At 36.1% G+C, this 21150-nt stretch overlaps 1 protein-coding gene across 1 annotated transcript in view; it reads right to left on the bottom strand.

Moving 5' to 3' along the window:
• KLHL20 (kelch like family member 20) overlaps positions 1 to 21150 on the bottom strand; it is a 55717-nt gene that overhangs the window by 19759 nt on the left and 14808 nt on the right. The window contains exons 3-7 of the mRNA XM_012765095.3: positions 19663 to 20236; positions 11636 to 11794; positions 10771 to 10865; positions 9638 to 9753; positions 2520 to 2703 (exon numbers count right to left, since the gene is read on the bottom strand). Coding sequence (XP_012620549.1) covers positions 2520 to 2703; positions 9638 to 9753; positions 10771 to 10865; positions 11636 to 11794; positions 19663 to 20236 — 1128 coding nt within the window. The remainder of the gene's footprint in view (positions 1 to 2519; positions 2704 to 9637; positions 9754 to 10770; positions 10866 to 11635; positions 11795 to 19662; positions 20237 to 21150) is intronic.

Below are 21150 nucleotides of genomic sequence, written 5' to 3'. Positions count from 1 at the left end.
TGGCTCACGCCTGCAATCCTAGCACTCTGGGAGGCAGAGGCGGGAAGATCGTTTAAGCTCAGAAGTTCAAGACCAGCCTGAGCAAGAGCGAGACCCCGTCTCTACTGAAAAAATAGAAAGAAATTAGCTGGACAACTTAAAAAATACATATATATAAAAAAAAAAATTAGTCAGGCATGGTGGTGTATGCCTGTAGTCCCAGGTACTTGGGAGGCTGAGGCAGCAGGATTGCTTGAGCCCAGGAGTTTGAGGCTGCTGTGAACTAGGCTGATGCCATAGCACTCTAGCCCCAGCAACAGAGTGAGACGTTGTCTCGTGTCTCAAAATAAAAAAATAATTAAAAAAATAATAATTAAAAAAAAATACTCTCAAAATGCTTTTTGTATTACTTATCTCCAGTAAGAATGGCCTTTACCAAAAAGTTCCCAAACAATAAATGTTGGCGTGGATACGGAGAGAGAGGAACACTCATACACTGCTGGTGGGACTGCAAACTAGTTCAAACTCTGTGGAAAGCAATATGGAGATACCTTAAAGCGATACAAGTAGATCTACCATTTGATCCAGAAATTCCACTACTGAGTATCTACCCAAAAGACCAAATGACACTCTACAAAAAAAGATACCTGCACTTGAATGTTTATAGCAGCACAATTCACAATTGCAAAGTTGTGGAAACAACACAAGTGCCCATCAATATATGCGTGGATTAATAAAATGTGGTACATGTATACCATGGAGTACTATTCAGCTTTAAGAAACAACGGTGAGGCTGGGCGTGGTGGCTTACGCCTGTAATCCTAGCACTCTGGGAGGCCAAGGCAGGCAGATCTCTCAAGGTCAGAAGTTCGAAACCAGCCTGGGCAAGAGCAAGACCTTGTCTCTATTAAAAATAGAAAGAAATGAATTGACCAACCAAAAATATATATACAAAAATTAGCCAGGCATGGTGGCACATGCCTGCAGTCCCAGCTACTCGGGAGGCTGAGGCAGGAGGATCACTTGAGCCCAGGAGTTTGAGGTTGCTGTGAGCTAGGCTGACACCACGGCACTCTAGCCCAGGCAACAGAGTGAGACTCTGACTCAAAAAAAAAAAAAAAAGAAAGAAAGAAAGAAACAATGGTGATATAGCACCTCTTATATTTTCATGGATAGAGCTGGAACCTATTCTACTAAGTATCCCAAGAATGGAAAAACAAGCACCACATATACTCACCAGCAAATTGGTATTAACGGATCAACACCTAAGTGGACATATAGGAATAACATTCATCAGGTGTCGGGCATGTGGGAGGGGGAAGGAAGGGATGGGTATATACATCAACAATAAGTGAGATGTATACCATCTGGGGGATGGTCACGCTTGGAGCTCTGACTCAAAGGGGGAGGGGGGCATGGACAATGTACGTAACCTTAACATTTGTACCCCATAATATGCTGAAATAAAAAAAAGATGATATACACAGTCTAATGGATAAAAAAATGCTTTCTGTAGATACATCAATTTTTTTCAATTCATTATTTTTTCTTTTCATTAATTTTTTTTTTGTTGGGTTTTGTTGCTCTTTTTATAACTTCTTGATTTAAAAGCATGATTCATGTTTTTCCATCTTTTTTACAAAAGCATGTAAGTTAAAATTCATATAAATTTGCCTCTGAGTACCATCTTAGTTGCATTTTATCCATTTTGATATAGGTAGGCTTAATTGTTATTAAGTTATAAATATTTAGTCATTTCTACTCTTATTTCTTTAATCTATCAATTTATTTTTAAGTGTGTGTACAGTTGTTTTTGTTTTTTTTACTTTTATGGAACTAATCCCTCTGTCTTTTTTTTTTCACCTATAAAATCTTTACACCTCTAGAACTTGTTATCCTGCTGGGATTCACAGAGGTGTCATAGAAATACCAAGGATCACTGTAAACCAACACAGCCCTATGAAAAATGGTGTGTGAGAGAGCAAGAAGCTATTATAACATCAGTTACTATAGGTTTCCAATGTGCCCAGGCACTGTAATAGATAGATATTATTAGGGAGAAAGATATTTCAACAATTATAGCACAATGTGACACGGATAATAATGTTACGAAAGAGCAGAGGAACAAGAAACTAACTTCATCTGTGTGGTATTGAGGTTTTATATAAGAGTAACATTGTGTCTTGAAGGAAATGTAAGTATTAAAGGGGCAGAGATATTCCAGGGAAGAAATAACGGCATGCACACATACACACAGGAAAAGAGGTATGAGGGAAGATAGCATGTCCAAGGAACTGCAAGCTACTTGATGGGTTTGAGGTAGCATGTTTAGGGAATGGAGGTGTGACACGGGAGACATACTGGAAAAATAAGTAGTGATCAGATCATAAAGTACCTGTGTGCCATACTAAGTGGTCTAGGCTGCCAACTCGTGCCACAGATGCAATACTAAAGCAGTACGTCACATCTGTTTCCTAATCAATATCTCAAATGAAACTATATGAATAGGAGAGAAAAAATTTCAAAAGTACTTTACTCACCTTTCAACACTATTGAGATAAGAGGATCCATCGTGGCCTCCTACTGCATATAATAGGTCATCAAGAACACTGACCCCAACTCCACATCGCCTTTTGCTCATTGAAGCTACCATTCGCCATTCATTGGTCTGGGGATCATATCGTTCAACACTGGAAATAGCATCTCCACTGCACCAACCACCAACTGAGGAAGTAACAGAAATGGTCACGAGAATATTGTATAAATATTAAAGAGAATAAAGCATAGAATGTAACACTCACTGCTAACCTCACTATGCTTGGACTAACTTTAGAAGCAGGTCAAAACACAAGTCATAGCTTTAACTTATTCCACTGGGATTGCTATAATTGTTAATGAATTTTCTAAATAAGTTTTATGCTCATTTTACAAACAGGGGCAATGACACTAATTCAAATAAGATTGTGAGGTAATGTGGTATATGATGGATAGAACACTGAATTTAGTTAAAAAACTGGGGTTTAACTATGGCCTCTACTAGCTATTTGATCTTAGAGAAATCCTGTAAACTCTTTGAACCATACTTTCCTCATTTGTAAAATAGTGAATCAAAATTTAAAAAGTGAAATAATATCAATAATGTATAAGAAAGTATACATCACGACTAAGGAGGATTTATCCCAGGTATGCAAGGCTGGTTCAATATGGGAAAATCAATTAATGTAAACCATCACATCAACAGGCTAAAGAAGAAAAATCGTACAATCATATCAATAGATGCAGAAAAAGCATCTGATAAAATTCAATACTCCTTTCTGATAAAAACTCTCAGTAAACTAAGAATAGACAATTTGAGAAAGAATATCTACAAAAATCCTACAGCAAATGTCATACTTAACAGGGAGAAATTTTCCCACTAAGATCAGGAACAGAGCAATGATATTTCCTCTCACCACTACTTTTCAACATCATACTGGGAGTCCTAGTTAAAGTAATAAGACAAGAAAAGGAAATAAAGGGTTTACAATTTGGGAAGAAACAATAGCTAGTAGTAATACAGAACAATTATAACAATATGGCAGTATTGCTACTCTTGAGCTTTGGGGCTATTATTAAGTAAAATACGGGTTACTTGAACACAAGCACTGTGATACTGTGACAGTCAGTCTGATAACTGAGACGGCTGCTAAGTGATTAAAGGGCAGTTAGTGTACACATCATGGATACACTGGACAAAGGATGATTCACATCCCAGACAGGAGGGAGTAGAACAGTGAGAAACTTCATCATGCTACTCAGAACAATGTGCAATTTAAAACTTATAAATTGTTTATTTCTGGAATTTTCCATTTAACATTTTCAGAGCAAGGTTGACTATAAGTAAATGAAATTGGAGGAAGCAAAACTACATATAAGTGGGAGACTACTATATTTAAGGGAGGTACATTTTGGCTCACCTTCTCATGGTCTTTTAATAGGTGTCTTTATGACTAAAAATAGTACAAAAATTCTTACTATTTTATTACAAAATATTTTGCTTTTTATTTAATCTGAAACCTGTACTGAATTCTAAATTATCCAACAAGTCATTTAAGATCAGAAAACATTCTGAAGACACTGTATTTTTCACAAATGAGTGTTACAGACTGACTGACTGTGTCCCCCCATCCCCACATTCATATGTTTATGCCCTAACCCCCAGTTTGGCTGTATTTGGAGATGGGGGCCTCTAAGGAAGTAAGCAGGGTTAAATGAAGTCATACTGTGGGGCCCTGATCTAATAGGATTACTGTTCCCATAAGAAGAGACACCAGAGAACACACTGTCTAGTTCATTCTCTCTCTCTCCCTGCCTCCCCCTGCCCAGGCCATGTGAGGACATAGTGAGAAGGTAGTCACCCTGGAAGCCAGGAAGACAGCCCTCACCAGAAACTGCATTGGCCAGAAACTTGATTTTGAACTTCCAGCCTCCAGAACTGTGAGAAAAAAAATTTCTGTTGTTTAAACCTTCCAGTCTATAGTACTTTGCTATGCTGACTACACAGACTATTCAGAAGAATAGTTTCAAACTGAGTTCCATCAAGCTTCTCTGAATGACTCCTAAAGGAGAGTGTGGTTATAACAGATACACTTAATTTGTTGCTCTTCCAAATCATCTCTCTTTCAATCCAAAATAACAGCTAGGTTCTGGAGCTTAATAAATGAAGTCTAAGGGTATTGTACCTTCAAGATATTTGAAAACTCCTGGTTTCTAAGGGATTTCAAGTAACTTTCTGAGCCAGACTGAAAAGGATAAAATGTTTCTAACCTTCTTTTGGATAAATTTGAAAGTTCACTTTCTTTATTTCCAATCTCAATGTGCTATGTAAATTTTATTTTATTATGCTTTCATTAAATCAGAATATTCAACAAATACTAAATCACAGCAAATTTTATGTATATTAATTTGCTTACATTTGAATTTTCTAATTGTACACATACAAAAAGTTTTAATATCAGAGAAAGCATCTTAAATTCTAAAATAAAGCTTGGCTAGAAATGTAAGGACTTATAATATTTGAGACCAATCAAATAACCTAATCATTAAATCTCAGGCACAATTTTATAACAGAGACATTAAAACCTCTGGATTACATGGCTCCAAATCAAATAAATAACACTTTATAAATGATGTTCTTCAATACTAAAGAAAAAATAGGCATTAGGAAGCCAAACTTTCCCTATGACTCAGGGAAGCAATAAAAGAAAAAGGTTGTTCATTCTGCTGCCTCATGGTGATTTTACATGCATTATGATTTTCAAGGCAGGAAGTCATGACACAACTGGGTGTTATGGACTGAAATGTGTCTCTTTAAAAAAGACATGTTGAAGCCAAACCCTCAATGTGACTTGAAGGAGGTCATAGGGATGGGGCCCTAATCTGATAGAACTGGTATCCTTATAAAAGGAACAGATACCAGAGAGCTCTCTCTTTCCTTGCATGTGCACAGAGAAAAGGCCATGGGAGAATACAGGAGGCAGTACCCTCTGCAAGCCAAGAAGACAGGCCTCAATAGAAACCAGTCCTGCTGGTACTTTCATCTTGGATTTCCAGCCTTGACCAGAACTATGAGAAAATAAATTTCTGTTGTTTAAGTCACCCAGTCTAGGACATTTTGTTATGGCAGCCCAAGCTTACTAATACACTGGGACCGGAACAGAACTAGTCCGGTTATTATCTTAGCTGAGTAGTATACTGTACTTAGCATATTAAAACATGCAGAGTCCCTATCCTGGGAATTCACAATTTGAGTTAAGCAATGTACCTAAGGAAAAATATTGTAGAAAAGTGGACATAGGGTTTTATATGTATGAGATGTTGGCTCTAGAAAGAATTATTTCAGACCAGATTTGGTCAAAAAGTGTTACCTTAAAGAAAGCAACTTTCAGAAAGTATCTAGAATACAGTTCACTGAGCTGTGGACACTAAAAAAAAAAAATAAAAAAAAATCTCAGAAACCCAAAATTGATAAGCATCAAAAAGCCCAATGAAAATTAAGAGGAAAGCCCAAAATAAAGATATCAATAGGAGCAAAATGCTGCTGAGTCAAGAACTACTGAGATTATAGATTTGACTTCAGGCTTCCTGCTTTTATTTCCACAGAGGGATGAAGTAAGGAAGACTCACTTTCCAAAGGTTAAGTGAACATTGGGGACTTGGCATCCCAAAGATAATGAAAACAAAACTGTAATAAAAACCAAAGCAAACTGAAGATTAAGTTTTAAGTAGAGACAAATGGGCAAGGATCTAATTTTATATCAGTGAGCAGTATCATTCAAGGAATAGAAATCAGCTTTAGATAACACAAAAATATTAAGAAGAGAAAAGAAAATCAATTCCGGTGGTAAAGGAAAAGAATAGCTTTTCTTTACAAATGAAAATGGATATTTTAATAGTGAAGAAAGGTGGTAACTTTTCTTTATATTTCTGTGTTAACCAAAATTTCTATATTCGATGTCTATTCACTATAGTCAGAAAACAAAAAATGTTTTTTAAAAAAAGTTATCTTTCATATATAAGGTGACATTCATAATTCACTATTGTTGCTGGCATATTCATTATGTTTTTTTTCCATTAATTGTGATGGGTCAATGCTAATTTCTTACCAGCATTCCTCAGGATTCAATCATTCTTCATTGAGTGCCTACTCTGATAAGATTTCTACACAATCTGGAAACTATAAAGATAAATTAGAAATGGTCCTTGACCTCAAGTAGTTAACAATATAGTGAAGGAATCAGATAACAGATCAGTGATATGCAATTATGAGATTAATAATAGAAGTTTGAGACAGTGAAACTAATCCAATTTAACTGGCTGCTAAAGATGGCAAAATGTGGCTTAATATCGTGATCTAATCAAAACAGGCAAATGAGGTTTTGGTGAAGAGGGTCACACATTGAAAACATGTCACCTGACAATATGTAATGTCATACTGGAGGAGGATGATAGGAATTAGCAGCATCAAGATGGCAGTTGTTGAATAACTCAAGTGAAGTCACAATTAAATTTCTTTTTTTTTTTTTTGAGACAGAGTCTGACTTTGTTGTCCAGGCTAGAGTGAGTGCCGTGGCGTCAGCCTAGCTCACAGCAACCTCAAACTCCTGGGCTCAAGTGATCCTTCTGCCTCAGCCTCCCGAGTAGCTGGGACTACAGGCATGCGCCACCATGCCCGGCTAATTTTTTATATATATATCAGTTGGCCAATTAATTTCTTTCTATTTATAGTAGAGACGGGGTCTCGCTCTTGCTCAGGCTGGTTTTGAACTCCTGACCTTGAGCAATCCGCCCGCCTCGGCCTCCCAAGAGCTAGGATTACAGGCGTGAGCCACCGCGCCCGGCCTAAATTTCTATTTAAAGTGAGCTACATTATTGTCTCTCAGTATTCCCAAATGTGTTGTCTCGTTCTACTGTATTGGTACCCTCTCCTAATCGAAAGGATCTTGGAACTGAAATGTACTTTCTGTACACCTATTTGGCTCAGCCTCTAGATTCTGATTTCAGGGAGGCCCTCTTCTGTACTATTTTCCCCAGAGTTCCCATTACCTTTCCCCTCCTTTAATCTAGTTCTTAATCATTGCCAGAATATCCTGAAGTTGATAAAAAACAGTAGTGTACTAACATCCCTACTCCGGCCACTAAAACTTACAGCCAAATAAGATAGTTAGTTAACAGATCTTCATAATAATAGACCTCCAAGTGAAGCATCTCTTCCCAAAATGCGTGGGACCAGAAATGTTTCAGGTTTTGTTTTTTTTCAGATTTTAGAAAATTTGCATTATACTCCAGTCAGGCATCCCAAATCTGAAAATCTGAAATGCTCCAATGGGCATCTCCTTTCAACATTATGTTGGTGCTCAAAAAGTTTTAGATTTTGGAGCATTTAGGATTTAAGATTTTGGGATTTAAGGTGCTCACCCTGTACCACCACAGAAATGATCTTACTACTAGAATTCCTGAAACAACATGACATCATGAAATTATGGGTACCAAATATTAGACTTCACAGTCTTCTAATTTTAAAAAATAGACAATGGACTTTCAAAATTGGGAAATAAAAGCTCTAATATAACTTATAGCATTCTTGCTTGTAGGGGAAGCTAGCATAACAAACTACTTTTATATATAAAAGACCCTTAAAATGTAATTTATCTAACTTAACCATCAAAGCTAACAAAATTTTAACAGGCTTCCGTGTGAACTAGATCCAACAATGAATTTATTCACAAACCTTTGACTTTAAACTGATATGTAAGGGTGAGGATACAAATGTGCGCAGGTGTGGGCATGTGACTGTCTATGTGTACCCACAAAAGTACATGAACATGTACATGAGATTGCATATATAGGATGAAAATAACAGAAATAAATAAAAATGATGATAGAAATTATAAATCTATTAATAACAATAAGTAAGACATTGAGACACTGAAGTATGGGAGAATTCAGTGCATGATGAATTAGTAAGTTTGAAATCTAAAACAAGAATGAAATAAATAGTCCCAAAAGAGAAGGAAAAAAGCATGATCAGGATTAGAAAGACAAAGAAAATTTTTATCAGTTTTCTTTTCAAGGAAATGTTGCAATCTTCTATATAAAGAAAATTAAATGAAAAAACTTAGCAAGAGGAAACTAAAAAAAAAAAAAAATCACCAAATATTCCTTCTTAACATACAGGGGAAATTTTATTCCTACATTTTAAGAGAAAATTAAATTGGAGAGAAAAAAATAGGCAAGTGGTTAGGATGATGGGAAAGGCAATTAATCCTCAGAGATTGCATGAAATTCTCTGATGAAAAGGAATAGAATACCTCACATATGAAAATGGGACAACAGAATCAGAGGATGCCCTTATCTAAGAAGTATGGAATTACCGAAAATTGGAAGCTTAAATACTAAGACTACATCAGGTCCCAGCTAGCTCCATGAATTATAATTTGAAAAAAATTTGAAGAGAATGAACTAGTAAGAAGTTCTACAAAACAGTGAGAAAGTGGTTAGTTAGGTGAACAAGAGAACTGACTTTACATGAACAGAACTGAAAACACCTAAAATGGAAAGATCTAAAAGATTCAGGGGCAGAAAGTAGGAGCATACAGCAGGTTGTCTTGGGCTGAATCTAGGCTCACAGAGCCAGGAACAAGTATAACTATTTAATGTAGGATGATGTTTTTTGACAACTCCATGTAATTATGAGAGGATTTGCACATTGGTATTTAAATTTTAATGCATGTGACACATTTCAACAAAACATCTACTACATGAAATTTTTAGATTTATATAAAAATAGAGCACTCTTTTGGAGAATACCAGTGTTGGATCATGGATTAAGAGACAAGCTACATGCTGACTTAGTATTTGTTTCTTATGACAGTAGATATCACAACTGCCTAAAGGATTATTCAAATGACAATTTTTTGAATGGGGGAACATTTGGTTTGGTCACAGTATATTAAGATCCAAACCTGTAGCCAGGCATGGTTGCTCACACCTGTAATCCCAGCACTTTGGGGGGGCTGAGGTGGAGGATCACTTGAGGCCAGCAGTTCAAGACTAGCCTGGGCAACATAGTGAGATCCCATCTCCACAAAAAATTGAAAAAAAAGAAAAAGACTCAAACCTGCAAAGAGTACTTCTCCACATCGAATAGGTTTCCGTGGTCTTGTTCTTGGTCCTTGCATTAATGGTCGTTCTTGAGGCAATAGGAGGTAGTTTTTAGCTTCATCTACCAAGTCTCTGTAGAAAAAAAATTGTGCCTTTATTCCAAATGTCTAAATAACATTGCTAGTCAGTTCCTGTACAAATTATGAGATTAAAAAAAACAAACAAAAAAACATTGTTAGTCAAGACCCAGCATGGTTTAGGAATACATAGGTTGGCAAAGGGGAGCAAGCATAAATTAAAACAAATCATGAATGTTGGCCAATATTAAAATTAGAACACACATGAAAGCAATGATGTCAATCACACTATGAGTTGTTGTGAACTGCCTGGTATTTCCATCATGACTTTGTATCTTAGTGAATATTTAGCCTGAAGCTAAATTTGCTCTTTCACTTTTATAACTGGGGCATGCTGGGGAAAAATGGTTAAAAATGCCAGATAGTTTTAGATTTGAACCTAAATCTTAAAATCTGTCAAATTGGGAAAGTAACTTATTAAATTTTATATACATATCTCAGAGACAACCTGGTAAAATAGGGGTTTTTCTTCCCTTTGTGAAAGCAGTTAGAGTTTCTTTTGTCAAAAAACATCTGGAAACTGCTTCACCTTGTTCTAGTGGAAATCTTCCCATAGCTACTTTAGGAGGTGGTAGATCTTTAACTATCTATAATCTTAGAAAGCAAGCCTAGTCCTATTCCCCAACTAGACATATGTAATGGAATGAAAAAGCACTCACTAACAAAGTTGACAGCATTAGTCAATTTATCTCAAGAAAAAAAATATTAGCAGGGAACCTACTCTTCAAATTCAAGTTTGCATTAAAATCTTAGAATTACATCTCTTTAATGCCACTTCCACATCAGTAAGCACCACATATAAAAAAACAAATGGAATGCAAAACTGGAATTTCAGTCTTCTCTTCTTCCTTCTCCTCCGCTTGGCCCTCGCACAGCAGAAAAACCTGTTAAATACAGCCTTAGTTTCAGCTCTAGGAAATACAGTATTTCGGAAGCAATACACATAAGGAAATCAAGAGAAAATAGGGATGATTAGGTGCTGATTTTTTTTCCCATCCAGGGCCATGCATACCTGCATTCTTCATCACTTTTGATGAGGGGATCAGAGCCTACTGTGCCCACCAGGAACTTGGGACTAAGCAAAGGCAAACGAACATGCTGCAGCACCTATGAGAGATAAACACCACTGGCATGAGCTCCCATCTGCAAGATGTTTAAGAGAATACATGACCCATGCTCCCCTACTGTGCTTCCCATTGTTTTGAGATCTACTTGAATACCATAAATAAGGAAGAAGAAGGAAAAGCATAAACACTAAAACTAAATTAAATTTATTCTAACCATCAATTCAGTAATGCAGAATAATCTGAAAATTAAAAGCATATTAATGTCACTTTAGAATGCTACTTTAAGCTTTCAACAATATAAGTGCTTCTATAATTGGTCTCAAATTAATTAACAAGCCAGAAGAATATCCTGTTAAATTGCTAAAACCTATGGTCATAATAACAAGAATGGGTCTTAAACATTTCACTCAGTGACCACCATGCCCCAATTCATCTCTTTACTTCTCAAAGTGTGGTAGAATTTCCAAGTTATAGGGAAGGGAAACATGCGGCAGGATTTCCAAGCCACAGGAAAAGAAGTATCCTTGCTTTCTTTTGTTCATTATTTATACAGTGTAAGTTCTGAATTGTGCTATAGCTTAAATGTAGAGGGGAAGTGTAGCTCCAAAATAGAGGGGAAGCAAAGGAGCAAAAAGTCCACAATAATAAGCAATCAAAATGCTTCCAAACTCTTATTTCCTTGATTATTTGGAAAGATGAACTTTCTTACACTCTGTAAATGAGAGTGATAATTGTTTCATTCTTGCAAGATAAACGTGTATTATTTCATCTAGCACAAAGCAGTTTCTTAGAGAAGCATTCTGTCATTACCTGGGGTAACTGAGGACGTCTTTCTTGAATACTGTATTTGACCCAAGCCATCACTGCATTGAACACTTGTTCTTCACTGCGAACGTTTAGCTCATCACTAGATATTATATCAATGAGTTGATTGGCTGGAAGTAACATGAACTCTTCACTCTCCATTACCTATTCAAAGTTAGGTAAGAAGAAAAGAAAAACAGCTGTGATTACATTTATTGTCTCCATGTTTTTCTTCAGGGTTATGGAGCAAAGCTCTATTCCACAGTAGAACTGAAGTTTAAAATAGAAGAACATAAAGTTTAAAAAGAGAACAAAGGAAACCCAGAGGACACAAAATTTAGCAAAAATAATCATTTGTGATTCAAGCAATTTAAGAAAAATGAGTATCCTTAAAAATAAAGGATCAAAATAAAAATTTATATCCAAAATAAGCCAAATTAACTTCAAGTTATAACTCTAGAAATATGAGAGGCATATAAAAAGTCAGGAAAAGCTTTCAGAGGAAGATTAGTTGTTGAAGGGGCAGTGTCTAGGGCAGAAACACCAAGAGGTCAGTCTAAAAAAAGAATGAGGATGTCAGCAATTTTGCAAGCAAGAATGAATATAATGAGGAGATAATAAGACCAATGAAAACCTCTGAGGACCAAACCACTCTAATATATATGCCAGTGAGAAACTATAAACATACTAATAATTTATCTGTACCCAAGGCTAGGGAACTGTTTGTCAAAAGGGAGATGAAATGGCAATACAGATCTTACCCTGTTGTGCAGGCCAGCCACAAATTCCAAGACCTTGTAAGCCTATACATCAGCATGTAGTGTAAAAATGACAGGGTGCACTGTTACCCTTCACTGGGTTTGTGCTATTACTCAGGAGATTATGCTACATGTGATATCTTTTAGTACAGGCAGGATATGGTTAAGAACTCATATTCCTAGTGTGCTATCTCTAATGTAGACGATGGGTTCTCTTGGGAAAGAGTCATTTTCACATGCATCAAAAAAGAATATTTAACAGGATATGAGATCAGCCATAAAAACAATTTAAATATTTGATTAAGACTGTTTTCCTCAAGTACATTAGGAAAAAATGCAAATCTCAAAAGAAAACAGTTAAAGGCCATAAGGCCAATTATACTTATAGTAGAAATACTAATGAGCACTTCAATTTTTATGGCACAAGTCTTCACATCATTTGAGAGACTTTTTGAAGTTCAGGAAATTAAATAGGTGACCTTTAAATTTTAGCTGAGGTTGCTTAGTCAGGTAACATGGTAATTAGAATGGTTGCATTTTACTTTCTATAGTAAGGTTGTCAGATTTAGCAAATAAAAATACAAGACATACTAAAAATTATTTGTAGTTTACCTGTAATTTAAATTTAATTGGGTGCCCCGTATTTTACCTGTCAACCATATGTTGGGTGATTATAAAGTCCACAGCCAAATTTGAGGCCTACCTTAATTAAGTGTGATGGTCTTCACAGCATGCAAAATCGTAGCTATGGCTGTGTCTTTCCTATTCCTTATTTTCTGTTCTCTCTGAATTCTTCACGTAAGGACAAGTATGGCATCCTTTATCTTTGTGGAGTGCCGTAACATTCTTTTTAGATTTAGTTAGAGTATAAATTTTTTCCCCAACATAGTGATTATAAGTCAAATGTTATATAAATATCAATGAGCACCAAGTTTAAAGTTTATGATTAAACCACAAAGACATGAACAACTCATTTAATGGAAACATGACATGGCAGGAAGACATGAAAATTTGTGTGAGAAAACATTTGTTTGGCACTATGAGCAAAGAGGAAAAATAATAAGTCTGGCTAAAATGCCACTTCTCCTTTTTCCAACACCAACAAAAAGATATTAATGACATACCATTAGGGCAAATCTAGCACAGAAGTCTATCCTTGAACCAAACAACCAGTTTAAGAAAATAATGCTCAAAATATCTGCTCCTAAATAAGAGTTTAGAGGAGATCTGAGCTTTAAGCCATACACTATTATAATAATCAGCTTACTTTTAGTTTCTTCAGATGACTGCAGAAGCTATTTGAAGAATGAATAAAGCTGAAAACAAACAAGAATGAATAAGCAAACTCATCTGGAGTTAACAGAAGTATTTGGTAAACTTAGTGCTGCTGAGTTTAAAGACAATTTAAAAATTTATGTTTATGGGCAAGAGTAAAACTGTATGAAGTAAATTAGGTCTAATGAAATAGTAGGAAATTAAATATACATTTGATTAAGAATAACCTAAATTAGTAGCAAGTGATCCTCCTGCCCAAGCCTCCCCAGTAGCTGGGACTACAGGTGCACACCATCACACCCAACTAATTTTTCTATTTTTTATAAAGAGTTGCTTAGGCTGGTCTACAAATCCTGGCCTCAAGGGATCCTCCTACCTTTGCTTCCCAAAGGTGAGCCACTGAGCTGGCCTATATTTACTAAAAGCAACTAGACAAAAGAAAACAATCAGAGGCATTAACAATTGGAAAGGAAGAAATAAAACTACTGATAAGGAGATGACATGGGATGTCAAGAAAACTCTGAAGAATCAATAGTAAAAGTAACTCAAAGAATAAAAAAATTCAGTGAGGTAGCTTTCCTATACATTGATAATAAGTTAGAAACAATAATGGAGGAAAAAACCTATTTTCACTAGCAACAAAAAATATTCTTAGAAATAAACTTATAAAGAAGAATATAAAACCTAGATGAATGAAACTACAAAACATTCCTGACAGATAAAAAAGTAAAACTGAAGAAATGAAATCTTGTTCATGGATGGGACAACTCAATATCATAAAAATGACTGTTCCTAAGTTAACTTAATGAATATACCAACAAGTTTTTTTCTTGGGACTGGATAAGAAATTTACTACTACTGAAATTTATCTGGAAAAATAAAAGTGCAATACAGTTAGGAAAGCACTGAAGAGTTACATGGGGGGCCTGGGGTTACTAGCCCTACCACATAATAAAATACATTACAAAGCCTTAGTAATTAAACTATTATAGAGAGCAGTGTTGTACTGGTACATAGCCCAGAACAAAAGGTCCAAAAGCAAGTACGCATACAAATTCGGTATATAATAAAGATGCTATCTCAAATCACTGAGGCAAAGAAAGACTCTTAAATAAATAGTACTGGGACTAGATGGCCATTTGGAAAAAGACAAAATCAGTTCATTTCACACCATACACAAAGATGAACTCAGAGAGACTATACATATGCTAGAAAAAATATGTGTAAATTTCTCTATAATCTGGGTTTGGGGAGGCCTTTCAAACTCTACCTCAAAATCTAGAAGCAATAAAAGATTGATATATTTGACAATGTTAAAAAAAAAAGCCAAAAATTTTTGCATGGCCAAAAATACAATAAGCAAAGTTGAAAGATAAATGCAAACTAAAACAAAATATTTGTAACATGAATCACAGATGAAAAGCTATCATTGTTAATACGTAGAGAACTTTAAAAATTTGAGGGGATTAAAAGACCAAGAATCTAATATAGAAATGGGCAAAAGATATTAAAACACAATTCAGAAGAATTATAAAAATGGCCCATCACATATGAAAGATGTTAAACTTTACTTATTTTAAGAGAAATACAAATTAAAAATACACTGAAATTCCATTTTCATCTATTTAATTAGCAAAAAATTCAAAAAGGTTGACAGTACATTCTGTTGGTGAGGCTGTGGGGAAAAATAGTCATCTTCATACATTACTGGTTGGAATGGTTCGTTCCCTATAGAGGGGAGTTTAGTGATACTTAACAAAATTACATATACGGTTAAATGTTGGCCCTGCAATCCAATTTCTAGGAATTTATACTGAAGATAAAACCTCCAACAATACTGAAATATTGATACACAGGCTATTCATTGCAGCATTATTTGTAATGGCAGACTTTTTTTTTTTTTGAGACAGAGTCTCACTCTGTTGCCTGGGCTAGAATGCCGAGGCGTCAGCCTAGCTCACAGCAACCTCAAACTCCTGGGCTCAAGCGATCCTTCTGCCTCAGCCTCCGGAGTAGCTGGGACTACAGGCATGCGCCACCATGCCCGGCTAATTTTTTCTATATACATTTTTAGTTGTCCAACTAATTTCTTTCTATTTTTAGTAGAGATGGGGTCTTGCTCTTGCTCAGGTGGGTTTCAAACTCCTGACCTTGAGCAATCCTCCTTCCTCAGCCTCCCAGAGTGTTAGGATTACAGGCGTGAGCCACTGCACCCGGCTGGATTATTTATTTATTTTGAGACAGTTTTGCTCTGTTGCTCCAGCTAGAGTACCTTGGAGTCATCATAGCTCACTGCAACCTCAAGCTCCTGGGCTCCAGCATCTTCTTACCTCAGCCTCCTGAGTAGCTGGGACTATAGGTGCATACCACCATGACCGGCTAATTTTTGCTATTTTTTGGTAGAGACGGGATCTCGCTCTTGCAGGCTGGTCTTCAACTCCTGGGCTCAAGCAATCCTCCTTCCTAGGCCTCCTAGAGTGCTAGGATCACAGGCATGAGCTGGCCTGTAATGCTGGCCTGTAATGGCAAAATATTTAAAACTACCCGAATGCTCAAACATTGGAGACTAACTGAATAAACAGTGGTACACTCACACAAGGAGTACAATGAAGCTACGAAGAAAGAACAAGGAAGATCTCTATGAACTGATATGGAATGAATTCCAGAATATATTAAGTAAAAGGCAAAGTGTAGAAAGAAGTAGAAAGAAGAAAACATATATGTATCTGTTTAATTTTGTAAAAGAAAACACAGGAAGGATAAACCAGAAACTACCAATCATCAAAATAATAAATAGCAACAAAGGACTACAATCCGCTGAATAGAGTAACAACAGTCCATGAGTCCAAAATGTTAATCAATCAACCAATCAACCAATAAGGAACAAGGAAAGCTCTTTTGTACAGCAGAATTAGATAGAAAAATGGAGTTTAAAAAACCCCAAGAACTTTGCAATCATCATAATAAGTGTTCAGAAGGAAAGAAATATGAAAGGAATGAAAGAATATGAAAGGAGCATAAGGCCAGGCCACCGGTGGCTAACACTCTGGGAAGCCAAGGTGGGAGGATCACTCCAGGCCAGGAGTTTGAGACCAGATTGAGCAAGAGCACGAACCCCTCTCTACAAAAAATAGAAAAATTAGCCAAGCGTTGTGGCATGTGCCTGTAGTCCCAGCTTCTCAGGAGGCTTCGGCAGGAAGATGGCTTGAACCCAGGAGTTTGAGGTTGCAGTGAGCTATGATGATGCCACTGCACTCTAACCAGGGGTGACAGAGCGAGACTCTGTCTCCCCTACACCCTCAAAGAGAGTATAGGAGTATTCAGGAGTAAAGGAATATGATATATGTAACATATTCTCCAGCTGCTCAGAAAAAAATATTTATATAAACAAGGAAAGAATGATAAGGTAAATGAGGCAAAATGTTAACAATTGGTAAATCTGGGTAAAGGGTATACGAAAGTTTTGTCGTATTCCTACAGTTTCTTGTAAATTTGAATTTTTTTCAAATAAATTTTAAAAATTATTTTTCCAAACTGATAGGTATCTTGTTTTGATGCATGTTTCTTTAATAATACATGAGGCTGAGCATCTTTTCATATGTTTATTTTCCATTTAATTATCTTTGTTTAACACATTGCTTATTCATATCCTTTGCCTATTTTTCTATTGTGTTTTTAATGTTTTTTCCTAATTGAATTTGTATGAGCTTTATGGGAATTAGCATTTTTTTCTGTCATGTAAGGCACCAAATAGGTTTTCTGAGTTTAACATTGATTTTTCAGTTCATGGTGCTTTTTGTTGTTGTTATAAAGAACAAAAAATGTATGCAATCAAATTTATTAATTAGTCTCTTTTTTTTATGACTTTTGAGTTGTATGTATCTTGCTTAGATCCTTCCCTAGTACCAAGATATTTGCAATGTTTTAATATTTCTTAAGGCCAATGGACCTAATACTCACTATCAGAAACTTTCTCCTTATTCCAGCATATACACATATTCCCCTCTTCTTAAAACAATCCATCCCTTCCTTTGCATTTCATGAACCCATGCTTCTAGTTTTCTTCTTGTCTCTGCTCTAGTTATTCCAGTTATGTTTGTCAGTTGGTCTTTTACTAATTATCCCTCAATATTGGAAAAATTTTAGGGCTCTTCTCTTCTCTTTCCCACACAAGTCATCTCATCAGTACGGATTTGTTGACCCTGTTTATGGTGTCTTTTGTTATAAAAAGTTATAAAATTTTATGCAATTAAATTTATCAATCTTTTCTTTTATGACATTTGGGTTATATCCTGCTTAAAAATGGTTAGGCCATGGCTTAATTACTATGTTGATGACTCCTAAATTTTAATCTCAGCCTAACCTCTTTTCTAAGGAACAGACTTATATAAATAGTTCCTTGTTCAATATCTCTACTTAGATATCTCACAGGTATCTCAAAAACTGAACAAATCTAAAACAGAACCCATAATCTTACTTCCTCAAACTGTTCCACTCTCCAGTATCTGTAGTACAAAGTCCCAGAAATGGGACTGCAGAGTCAAAAAAGTGTGTGATTTGATGGACACTGCCAAATTTCCTTTCAAAAAGGTTATACAAGTTACACTCATATTAGTAACGTACTTATTTACCCACAGCCTTAACAACAGGGTGTACAGTCAAATTTCTGGATATTTGTAATCTGTAGATAAAATGGTACTTTGGTGTAATTGCAAGTTTTAGTTATTCTGAATAAACTTCAGCAGATTTTTATGTTTAAGTGCAATTTGAATTTCTTTTCTGTTTACTGCTCATTTTTCTGTTAGGTCATTGGTCTAGGTTACTTAAAGAGATTAACTTTCTGTCTGTGATGAGTTGCAAATATTTTCCCCTAGTTCGTCTTTGACTTTTATCTTGTTATTCTTGTTTTGCCATGCAGAGAATTTTGAGTTTTGTGTAGTCAAATCTATCAATTTTATCTTCTGTATCTTCTGTATTAGTTGGAGAGACCTTTTTTACTTCAAGATTATAAAGCAATTGTTCCATGTCATTCTAATATTTTCATGGTTTCATTTTTTATGTTTAAATCTTTGAGCCACTGGAGATTTTCCTTGTGAACAGAGGGTGATATTAAAGTATGAAATAGACCATGTTTTTCCTTTGTTAAAACCCTTTAATGGTTTTCTATCACTTTTAAAATTAAATTTCAATTTCAATTTGTCCCTCTTTTTTCTGTGAAATCATTATGTAACATCCTCTACCCTCTTGTTCTCTGGGTCTGTTTTTTTTTTTTTTTTCCAGTTCTTCAAACTATCCTTTGCAATGTCTCTCTCAGGATTTTGTATGAGCTATTCCAAACCAAAGTTAAATTTCTCTGTAGTACACTCTTAAATCATCCAGGGCTACTTCTTTGTAGCACCCATGAACTGTAATTAATTATTTATATAATTATGCATTTAATGACTGTCTTCACTGCTAGATTATAAACTCCATGAGTACAGAGAGTCTAGGTTTCTTGTTCACTATTGTAGCCTATATTCCCAAGGACAGTGGCTGAAACATATTAGGTTTACCAATATTTGTTAAATGAATATGTGAAAAATAGCAGGCTTAATGAAAATCCTTTTGATACCATCTAAATTCATCTTTCCTGCTTATTAGTTCACCAAATAACCTCTAATTTATAATTTATTCTAAAGAATCCACAAATGACTAATACTAGATATCCTGTCAGGCACAGATCCTCCTGTCAAGTAATGAACTATATTTTAGATTATAAATTAGCTTTTTATGAATATGGCTGGGAAGCATCAATCCCTAAACCTTAACTTTTGCAGACAGAACACAAAACTGGCTTGTAAGATCAAAACCAGGTTTAGGGTTTATAACAACTTATTTCTTTTGATGTTATGAGTTAGAATCAGCAGTAAATACTCGGGCAAGTGTTATCAGCTTGTGAACCCACATTGCTCTCCTGACAAATAGGTTGTTAATGCATTCAAACCACCCAGTGCAACTCACCTCTTGGAAGTTATGTTGAGTGAACTTGTCTGCTATCCTTAGCAACTCGCGACATGAATGTGTGTCAGCAAAAGCCCGAATGCCTAGGCAGTTAGAAGGATCTAATTGTCTCTTTAAGAATTCACAGCAGGCTTCCTGTATTTCTGCCAGCTGGAGGAGACAAGCAGCTGGCAGAAGGGTCTGAACATTGCCCTCCTCCACAGTTATCTGGGAGGTATATGCAAAGTCAATCAGTAGTTCCATAGCCCTCTCATCTATGTCTCGGATCACTACTTCTGTCTGACGGCTTTCTGCCAATTCTCCTGTAAACATAGCTCGGAAGTAGGGGCTACAGGCTGACAAAATGACTCGATGGGCGTATATCTTCTTAGCGCCCACAACTAGCACTACATCACATAGCTCCCGGTGCTTTCTCAGAAGGTTAATGACTTCCAAGGTTTGTCGAGGGTGCTTGTCAGAGATATAGGGCATGCGGGCAGGTTGGGGAACCCCTTCTGGCAGTTTGTTGGGGTCTCCAAGGGTGCAGCGGCTTGTTACATCCATTCCAGACTCTCCTGGTCGAATGTTGGTACACCTAAAGGATTGGGGGGGGGGTGGAGAGAAGATGACAATATTATTATAAGTTTACTTCTGCTCTAGAGTGTTCAGAAGTCAAGAGATAGAGAAATCTGCAATTACCAAAAGAGAGAACTAGGTCCCCATAGAACCCCATCTCTAAAAACTCTAGAACTCCTAAACTTCCTTAAAGTCTCTTGCCAAATGAGTGGTATTAATTCCAAGTCAGAGCACTTCCCTAAAATAAATGACAATTCTTTTTTCAACCCAGAAGTAGTCAGATTATCTGGGACCACATCTCTTACAACATTAAGAAATATTTATAAAAAACATTTGTAGGCCGGGCATGGTGGCTCACACCTATAATCCTAGTACTCAGGGAGGCCAAGGAGGGAGGATCACTTGAGGTCAGGAGTTCGAGACCAGCCTGAGCAAGAGTGAGACCCCATCTCTACTAAAAATAGAAATTAATTGACCAACTAAAAAAAAAAAAAATATATATATATATATATATATATATATATATATATATACACACACACACACACAAAAATTAGCCAGGCATGGTGGTGTGTGCCTGTAGTCCCAGCTACTCTGGAGGCTGAGGCAGGAGGATCGCTTGAGCCCAGGAGTTTGAGGTTGCTGTGAAGTAGGCTGATGCCACGGCACTCTAGCCCAGGCAACAGAGTGAGACTCTGTCTCAAAACAAAACAAAAAAACCAAAAACCCAAAAAAACCGCCAAGACATTTGTAAATGATTCTCTCTGCACAAAACAGATCTATGAACTTTAATTTCTATATCTGGTTTAATCAAAAGCTTGATATTTGTTATTTTTCTAAAACATCTGGTGTTTCTCATTCTGACTGGGTGTTATTTTAAATTTGTATAAGGTTCAGCACAAAATCTGTAAAATACAGCTCATGTTGCACGAA

The sequence above is a fragment of the Microcebus murinus genome, chromosome 2, assembly GCF_040939455.1.
Source record: "Microcebus murinus isolate Inina chromosome 2, M.murinus_Inina_mat1.0, whole genome shotgun sequence".
NCBI lineage: Eukaryota > Metazoa > Chordata > Mammalia > Primates > Cheirogaleidae > Microcebus > Microcebus murinus.
Note: the sequence above shows the minus strand (reverse complement) of the source record. Positions and strands in the feature narration are given on the sequence as shown.